The sequence below is a fragment of the Amaranthus tricolor genome, chromosome 3, assembly GCF_026212465.1.
Source record: "Amaranthus tricolor cultivar Red isolate AtriRed21 chromosome 3, ASM2621246v1, whole genome shotgun sequence".
NCBI classification, from domain to species: domain Eukaryota; kingdom Viridiplantae; phylum Streptophyta; class Magnoliopsida; order Caryophyllales; family Amaranthaceae; genus Amaranthus; species Amaranthus tricolor.
This window is the reverse complement of record NC_080049.1, coordinates 21940509-21950026: the sequence shown is the minus strand read 5'-3', so window position 1 is coordinate 21950026 and position 9518 is coordinate 21940509. Positions and strand designations below refer to the sequence as shown.

At 31.5% G+C, this 9518-nt stretch overlaps 2 protein-coding genes across 2 annotated transcripts; both read right to left on the bottom strand.

The window, feature by feature from the left end:
- LOC130809312 (protein ALP1-like) lies at positions 1-2067 on the bottom strand. Its single transcript, XM_057675033.1, has 4 exons — positions 1680-2067; positions 1377-1602; positions 217-1285; positions 1-138 (listed from the first exon to the last, which is right to left on the bottom strand). Exons 1-3 carry the CDS (start codon positions 2025-2027, stop codon positions 804-806), a joined length of 1056 nt encoding a protein of 351 aa, XP_057531016.1. The 5' UTR covers positions 2028-2067; the 3' UTR covers positions 1-138; positions 217-803.
- A 3631-nt stretch (positions 2068-5698) lies between these two features.
- On the bottom strand, positions 5699-7319 carry LOC130809311 (alkane hydroxylase MAH1-like). Its single transcript, XM_057675032.1, has 2 exons — positions 6517-7319; positions 5699-6453 (listed from the first exon to the last, which is right to left on the bottom strand). Exons 1-2 carry the CDS (start codon positions 7317-7319, stop codon positions 5751-5753), a joined length of 1506 nt encoding a protein of 501 aa, XP_057531015.1. The 3' UTR covers positions 5699-5750.
- Between the last annotated feature and the right edge of the window lie 2199 nt (positions 7320-9518).

Genomic DNA, 9518 nt, shown 5'->3' with positions numbered 1-9518 from the left:
CTCTTTTTCTATGTTAATAACAGCTTCCTGAAAACCCTCAGCAGGCTTCCCAGTTGCATAATCCTTGCCATATATCTCCATCATGACATTTAGATGAGGGAAAGTTACGCCATACAAGTTCTTGCAAGAAGGGTGAGTCTGGAAATAAAAAAATACCAAGAAAAGTCATTGCATAGTGCTGGGAAAAAACAAAATAAGTGAGGGGGAAAAATTTACCTTGCAGAAGTCATCATACACAGATCGCTCAATAGATATTATGTGCCTCTCATCATCCCATTTGAAGCCACTTGTACCCAACATCAAAAGAATTGCCCTAAATTTTCCCACAAGAGTCTTGAGCCTGGAATCAATGTGAGGTGAAGCTTTAAGCCCACAACTCGGCATTGCTTTTCCAATCAACTCTTCCAAGCGAACCATGTAACCATTTCTAAATCCATTCTCACATTTCCAATCTGGATCAACAGATAACTCATGAAGTGCTTGAACTAGAGCTTTGTCCTCCTCACCACTCCAAAATCTTTTATGCCTACCTCGTCCACCCATGTTGTTGTTGCCAATAGTAACTCCAGCACTACCATTACTTTCCTCCATCCTATTATAATGCTCAATTTCAATAAAATATTAAAAAGATATTAGAAAAAAGAAAACATAATTAATGTCAGCATAACATATTAATATGAGAATTCATGTCTACATCTTGGTTCATTTGTAACACAGTAGTACAAACATTAAAAAAAAATACAGCAACTAAAACATTGAAGGAACTATTGCATCTACAACAATACAAACATCAAAGTCACATATTATTGATCATCTCGTTGTCGTCGAGCTCGCCAATTGTTGAACATAGTTTGAGCCATTTCATTTCTGAAACTTGTCCATGGATTAGAAACATTAATAGAAGTTATGTACTCAACTCCTAAGTCATCATCTTCACTAACATCAAGCTCTTCATCATCATCCGAAATATCCTCATAAATCGATCCTGGTGGCATATATTTTTTAATTAAATTATGAAGTAAACAGCAAGCTAGGACAATTCGGCCTTGAGTTTGCAAACTAAACCATGATGGACTCCTAAGAATACCCCATCTCCCTTTCAATAATCCAAAGCATCTTTCAATCACATTTCTAGCACTTGCGTGTCTTAAGTTGAAGTACTCTTCTGCACTTCGTGGTTGTCGGTTTCCGTTCCTCCATTCTCTAAGGTGATAAAGTTGTCCTCTATGTGGTGTAAGAAATCCGTCTCCATTAGTATATCCACCATCACATAAATAATAACAACCTTTGAAACATGAAAATAAGTTTATATCACACACTTAAAATTTTAGATTTTGAAGTATTCTGTGGAAAAAAAAACAGTTTTAATTAGTTACCTCTTGGCACTTTTAACCCATTAGGCCTAGAAATAGCATCTCGAAGTACTCGACCATCATGCGCTGAACCCTCCCAACCAGGTAGTACATATATAAATTCTAACTCAGGTGAACACACTCCTAAAACATTCATGGCAAGGCTACCTTTTCGAGTTTGATATTTTGATCGATCCTCACTAGGTACTGTCACATTAATCATCGTGCCATCAAGTGCACCTAAACAATTCTACAACAACATTACAACAACATAAATTAGTTTCCTCAATGACACTATATCTTTAAACTAGATTGTATGTATGTTACCTTGAAATACTTCCACTTATCATCTTCGCAATCTTCAGTTATTGGAGAAGGTTTCTTAAGTAACACATCATGTAATTTTAGAATGGTCATTAAACACAAATGAAATTGTCTACTAACGGTTTCTCCACTACTGTAAAAGTAAGAACTATCGCATCTATTTTTCTTATGGTGAGATATTGTGTATAAGAATATTGCAACAATCTCCTCCACAGTCATATTTCTAGTGTCACTCAAGCCTCCAATATCTCTAACCAACTCACGAAGTTTACTAAAAGCAAATCGATTCATACGAAGATGGCTTCTACACAAAACATCACTATAACTTATTATTCGATTTAAATTAATCATTCTCAGTTTTCTTCGACTCCTTTTGTTTCTTTCCAAAAGACTCGAGTTGTTCAATGTACTACTCATGGAATACCACATCAAATAGACCAAATTAACCGCAATAAACATGTCTATTAAAAATTGAAATAACTTCAAATCTCTTCTCCTCAAAGTACAACCAATATCTGTACATATTTATAGCACATATTAGACATAATCATAACAACCTGTCAATCAATAGCACTTGGAATGAATAACAACATATTAGAAGTAAATTAAAATAGCACTAAACATGGCCAAACCAATGAAATGAAATTAACAAAGAAGCAGTAGAAAGAAGCTAGAAACAAAGTTGTTGATAAACACCAAATACAAGCAGTAGTAACAAATTGAGAAAACATACATTTGAATTTTTTTAACAAAAAAAATCAAAAACCACGTATACTACAAAATTCCCACAACATAATACGGAGTACAACAAATAATTGGAAAATTAGAGGATTTTTTTAAAAAAATTGAAATTTTTAAATGAAAATCAATTTCAAACAGTGACACAAACACACTCAAAAACTAAGAGGAAATTAGGAAAAAAGAAGAAGATACAAACAAAATATATAAATGCCCACAAAATCTAGAAATTAAAATCGAAATTATGAACTATGAAGAAAAAGTAGATATACCTAGAGAGTTGCAAATCAAACTAGAAAATGTCGTCCGAGAATATGATATTCGACCATCAAAAAAGACAACAAGTATGTCAAAAAAAGGCCATTACATAAAAGAACCACATGAAAATGGAGAAAAATAAGCACAGAAGATGATGAAAGGGAGAAATTCAGGAAGATCTTACCGGAAAATCGCTGGAGATCTGATGAAAGAGATGAACCCTAAGACTAAGGTTTCAGAGTACAACTGAAAGTGAAGAGAGAGAAGTGGGTAGCTGAGTGAATATGTGGTAAAGAGGGAAATAGAAGAATTGTAATCCCAAGGGGGTGGGGGGAATTGTAAAACAGCTGTTTTGGGGAACTGAAAAAAAAAAAAAATAGGAAAAGGAAAATGTCAAAATGAAAAAACAAATGACAACTAAGGGAAACATGGGTATTTATTACCTTTCCCTTTGTTAATTCCTGAGAACCAAACACGCCCTTAAAGTGTCATTGAAGTGTTCACTTATAAGATTTAACGCCTGGAATTAATTAAAGGAAAAAGTTTTGAATTTTGAATAGTAACCAATTATAATGGGTTGTGGTAACCTTGAAACCTTTTGGTTGCAAATTGACATCAAAGGTTATCCCTTTATAGAATAAATTTAATGTTGGCCCTTTATTTGCAGATGGGCTAAATGATACTTCCTCCGTTCTTTTATATTTCTCCACCTTACTATAATGGGTAGTTTTAAATGTAAGTCCATTTTAAAATACTTTCCATTTTTAGAAATCTTTTATCTCAAATATACCCTCATAATCCCTCCCATTTTCCCCAAATTACTCTCTCTATATTAATGACAATGATAACTTCCTTTTTTTTCTTTATTTTATCTTTAATTTAAATGTATTTTCTCTCTCATAATATCGATACAATCATTACTTTACACTACTATTTAATTAAAATGATACTCACTTACTACAAAAATTCTAATTTTCTTAATTTGTGTGAAAAACCCATAGTGGACAATCTTTTAAGAACGGAGGGAGTAGCCTTTTAGATGCAATTTTTCCTATAAAATATTAAAATGTACTTCTATTTATTTAGTGGAAGATATGTTAGAACCATAAACATCAACAAAATATTAAAATTAGGATGAACAAAGTCAATTATGTCTAAAAATAACAAATAGATTCATCATTAATGAATGCATAGAGTACTTTTTTTCTTTAATACTTAATTACCTATCATTTTTTTTTTGTGTTTTATTTTCAATCTATAACTTAAAACATAATTAAGTGGGATATTATTTGATCTTTCTCAATGTAAATTTTATTGATATCAATTTTTTATAATTTTTAATCAAATACAATTAAAAATAATTATGATTGAAATAGTGCATTAGTAAGTGTGCGAAACCAAATTAAATTTTGACATTAATTTGATTAGAATTAAAGGCGTTCAAAACAGAATGAAGACCCGACTGTTAAATAAAATAATGCGGAAAAAGGTTTGAATTAGGGTTGAAATTTTTGTGTATTTTGAGCTATCTCCTTGGTCGGTTTAAATACCATGGCCTGGATTACAAATAAGGGAACTAGAATAATTACAAAATTATTTTACGCCTAAATTTACACATTTCCTAAATATAAAATATCCTATCATATTTCTAGAATATTCTGTATATTCCTACACCGACATTTATTCAACCTTATACATTTTGACTGGACTTCAAAATAAATTTCAAAATATTCATAAAATAATATGGACACAAAACCCAATTTTAAATCGACTTGATACATATAATATGAAATTAACCCAATAACCCAAAAAAAATACTCTTGAGAGTAGTTTTTTTTACATGTGGAGAGACGAAAGAAGGGAAGGAAAGGGCAAAAAGAGGTGATACGAGTATTGAACTCATGAATTTACCTCAAAAAAATAGTACACGTTCCAAGATGGTATAGAGTATCTCATTTTGTATAAATGTATTTCTAGTCTAACAAACTTTTTGTTATGAGCTTTTGTATAACTTTTCCTTTTGCTGTACTTCTTGTTTTGTATAAATGTATTTTAGTCTTGTCATTTTTATTCTTTTATACTACCTCCTATTCAGCCTAATTTTAAGCACTATTCACTTATTATTCTTAATTTGTATTTTACTCTTAATTTATAAGTTAAAACATAGTTATGTAAGATCTTGTTTAATTCATCTCAATAAAAAGATTATTAATATTCAATTTTTATAATTTTTAATTAAGAATAATTTGAGATATTAAGATTTAAAATATTGTCTCGACAAGTGTGAAAAGTTAAATGGAACAGTTAAGCTTGTAATGTTTACTTCTTCATTATTGAATAATACTTGAAGTTCACGTTAGCTTCTTGCTGAATCAATATTAAAATACCACCAACCAACTAACCATATGTTAATTTAAAATAAAAATACCACCAACCAATCAACCACATATTAAAATAAAAATCGATACAAAAACAACCAACCAAGCCATCGTTTATAACAAGTTAAAAATACCACTTTCTCCATTACTTTTCAAACATCTCAATTGCTTGTTGGGTACTATTAATTTATTCTTAATCTATAAATTAAAATATAGTCTCAATATAAGCTTTATTAATATCTATTTTTATATTATCTCCTATTCACCATAAGTGTCCCATTTATTTTTTGGACACTATTCATCTATCACTCTTCGTTTGCCTTTTATTATTAATCTATAAGTTAATATATAGTCAAATGGAATCTTGTTTGATTCGTCTTAATGCAAGGATTATTGATAACTTTTCATAATTTTTAATTATACACAATTAGAGATATTAATTATTAAATAAGTGCATTAGATAGAGTGCATAAAGTAAATGGGATACTTGTGGTGAATAGGAAGAAATAACTTTTAATTATACACAATTAAAAATATTAAGGATTGAATTAGTGCATTGGTAAACGTGCAAAAAGTAAATAATACGTTTGAAAAGAGACGGTACATTATATTAACAAACATATTCATTAAAAACTATTGATTAACCTTAACATTTTTCTACATAATATTAAATTTTCAAATTGAAAAAAAAAAGTAAAGTTTAGTTTAAAGGCAGTATCCTAACTTTGAACCCATACTTCATATGAAGGATTATAGACATATCAGGAACAACACAATTGTCTTTCACATCTTCAATGACATAATTCTTGATTATAGTGGCAGCAACAATCTTCATTTGAGTAAAGGCCATGTCCTTTCCTAGACAAGTTCTTGGTCCTGAGTTGAATGAAAAAAACTTATGTGATGCCTCATTTTTAAACACCCCACATTCGGATATCCATCTCTCGGGTTTAAACTCATTACAATCATCTCCCCATACGGATTTCATCCTTCCCATTGCGTACACATCGAATATAATTTGTGTACCTACATTCACATGATGCCCACTTGGAAGTACATCATGTTGAATAGGGTTCTTTGATTCAAATGCAATTGGAGGATATAATCTTAATGTTTCACATAATGAAGCATGTAAATAAACCAACTTACCATTCACTTCTTTTGTGTTTTCCTTTTGATTATCTATGTTTATATGTTCTAGTTCTTTTGTGATCTTAGAAACAACATGTGGATTCTTCGAAAGAAGGTAAAAGAACCAAGATAAGGTAGAACTAACTGTGTCTTTACCTGCTATGAACTTACTCAAAATCATATCCCTTAAAAATTTATCCCCTTGATTACCAATTGAAGCTTTCTTATTCTCGTCTTCTTTGATATATAATGTTAAAAGATCGGTACTACACACCTTCTTCTTCTTCTTATTATTATTATTATTATTATTATTATTATTGTTGTTGTTGTTGTTGTTGTTGTCGTCGTCGTCTTTGTTATGGTTTAACAATGATTCTCGCTTTAAAGCTATGCATTTGTAGATGAAACTATCGAGGATTTCCCAAGCTTTTCTATACTTGTACTCTGTTCCAACATCTAACCATCTTTGTAGTTTCCAAATAAAAGGTGGCACTACATGTCGATAGAAGATCGCCTTTTCGATGTCATCTAGGGCGTGTGAAGAAGGAATGTAAGGCATATCTAGTGACAAAGATTTTGGGTCATGATGGGTAATAATGGCACATATGGTATCGAATGTGAATCTTGCAAACAAATCTTGCAAGTCGATTTCGATACCATATTTTGATGCATGATCAAGGATTGGAATAAGGGCATTTTCCACTTTTTCCCATGTTTTTTGAACCAAAAATTGGTAGAATTGTGGGTGAGCTAGGAAAGATTGAGCCATTTTTCGATGGTATTGCCAAACATTAAAGTCTGTAGTTGAGATAGAATCACCGAGAACATCAAGCATTTCACGGAACTTATCTCCTTTGGGATAGTTTCCGAAATTCTTGGTCATAACATGATGAACATTAGTTGGATCAACGGTAATTAAGAGATCCATGTTAGTAAACCAAGGACCCTTAAATTGATATGTCATATTGACAACCTCCATTTCTTGAATAATATAATCATGAATTCTATGAATGTTTTTTAGAAGTGCTGGAAGCATCCCAACAATTGGCCAATTAGTTGGAACTCCATTTTTATTGTGATAAAAATAGTAAAATAAAAAAGGGAACAAAATAACTATGAAGATTTCAATATAGTTCATTATTGTTAAAATAACAAGTAACTATAACTATAAGTAATAAGATATCTCTTAGCTATATATAGAAGTGAGATATATGTTGGCCCAAAGATTTATTTGTTAGGAAATCATCATCATCATCTTACCCAGTATATTCCGTTCGTAGAAAAACTATGGACAGGGTCTGAAAAGGGAAGGACGGCGACAACTCATACCCATAAAGAAGAACGCGGCCAAAGGAGTCCCCAGGCTCGAGAAAGATAAGGAGACGTAGCTATACGAGAAAGATAAATTAAATGCATATAAATAAAATAAATAAGTAGAACCAAAATGAAAACAAAAATCTAATAATAAACGGAACGAGAGAAGCAAGATGGCAAGAACACCAAAAGGTAATCTAAGAGGACATCAGTAGTCTAAAACATGGATATGGCGCCTCCAACTACCCCTATCCCTAGTCAAGCCCTCAGAGAGAATTAACTCATTTAAGTCAACGTTTATTTGCTCATCCCAAGTTCTTCTGGGTCTTCCTCGACTCCTTTAACCCTCTACTATAATGCTTTCTACTCTCTTCACAGGGGCGACGAAAGTCTTTCTCTGCACCTGTCCAAACCACCCCAATCTATTTTCGCGCATTTTTTCAGAAATAAGGGCTACCCCTAGTTTGTCCCTAAACTCTTGGTTCCTGATTCGATCCATCAATGTGTACCCACACATCCACTTCAACATACGCATTTCTATAACTTCCATCTTATGTTCAAAAATCTTCTTTACCGGCCAACATTCGATCTCATATAGTAGAGGAGGTCTGATTGCCGCCCGGTAGAATTTTTCTTTTAACTTGCTTGGGAATTTCCTATCACATAGCACCGCGGTGGTTGCTCGCCACTTGAGCCAACCCGCTTGTATACGATGATTTACATCTCCGTCAATCTCCCCATCCCTTTGAATGATCGATCCCAAATACATGTATTTTGTCGTACTTTTAACAACTGCTTCATCAATGGACATCTTTGGTTCACCTACCGGTGTTGTCCCACTAAAGTCAGTGTGCAAGTACTCGATCTCCGTACGACTAATGCGCAACCCTTTACCTTCTAAAACTTCCCTCCACTCATCTAATTTATTACTAACATCCTCTCTAATTTCTGCTACCAGCATTATGTCGTCAGTGAATAGCATGCACCACGGTACCGTCTCCCAAATAGATTTAGAAATCTCTTCCATAATGACAGTAAAAATAAAAGGATTTAGGGCTGATTATTCCTAATGTAGTCCAACTTTAACCAGAAAGGGCTCTGTTATTCCCAATAGTGTTTGTTAGAAAGTTATATCATTAATTAGGAATCCTTTTATTTTATCTATAGGTGATTAAATTGCATCTTCCAAGAGAGATGACTACCTAGAGGCTAGAAGTCAAATTTACTTCTAACATTTAATTTTGTACAGTCTATATTTTATTAATGTTCTTTTTATTAAAAAGATATTTAGAGATATTTAGGCTCAATTAATACTATAAAAACTATGTAAAAAATTAATTGGAGGAACAAAAGAAAACGGAGCAAGTATAATGGGTGTATTCTTTGTATAAAGAGTTGCAACTTGTGGGACAAAAGGTGAAGTGATTATATAATCATATATGGGAATATATTTATAGATTAAGTTGGTTTGAGTTCACATAATAAAAAATTATTATGTGGCGAGTTTCTTACTTATATATGCAAGATTTTCCTATCTATTTGAGTTTTACATATACTAGTTCCTCTTCATATAACATGCATGTTTTCTCCAAAAAAAATTGATTATTTGCATATATTTGCATGCTATAAATTTTTTTTATTTTCTTGTTTTGTATAAATACTTCTCTTTGAAATTTTTGATAAATCTTATATATTATATATAAATAGATTATAAATATAATTATGTATGTATACATTAGGCCAAAATTACCAAATTTGACCACAAATGATCAAATTTGGCCAAAAATACCAAATTTGGCCAAGAATGACCAATTCGCTATGGATAAGTTTTACTTTTCAATTCAATTATGAGCTAAAATTATGCACATTAAATGAAATGAAAGATTATTTGGGTGGACTATCTATATAGTACTTCCTTTTTTTCATAATTATAATTATAATTATATAGAGAGCGTAAAATAAGAAAAGCAAAAGCTATTACTACTAAAATAAAAGACTATTGAAAAGTTATATTAAATTAAAA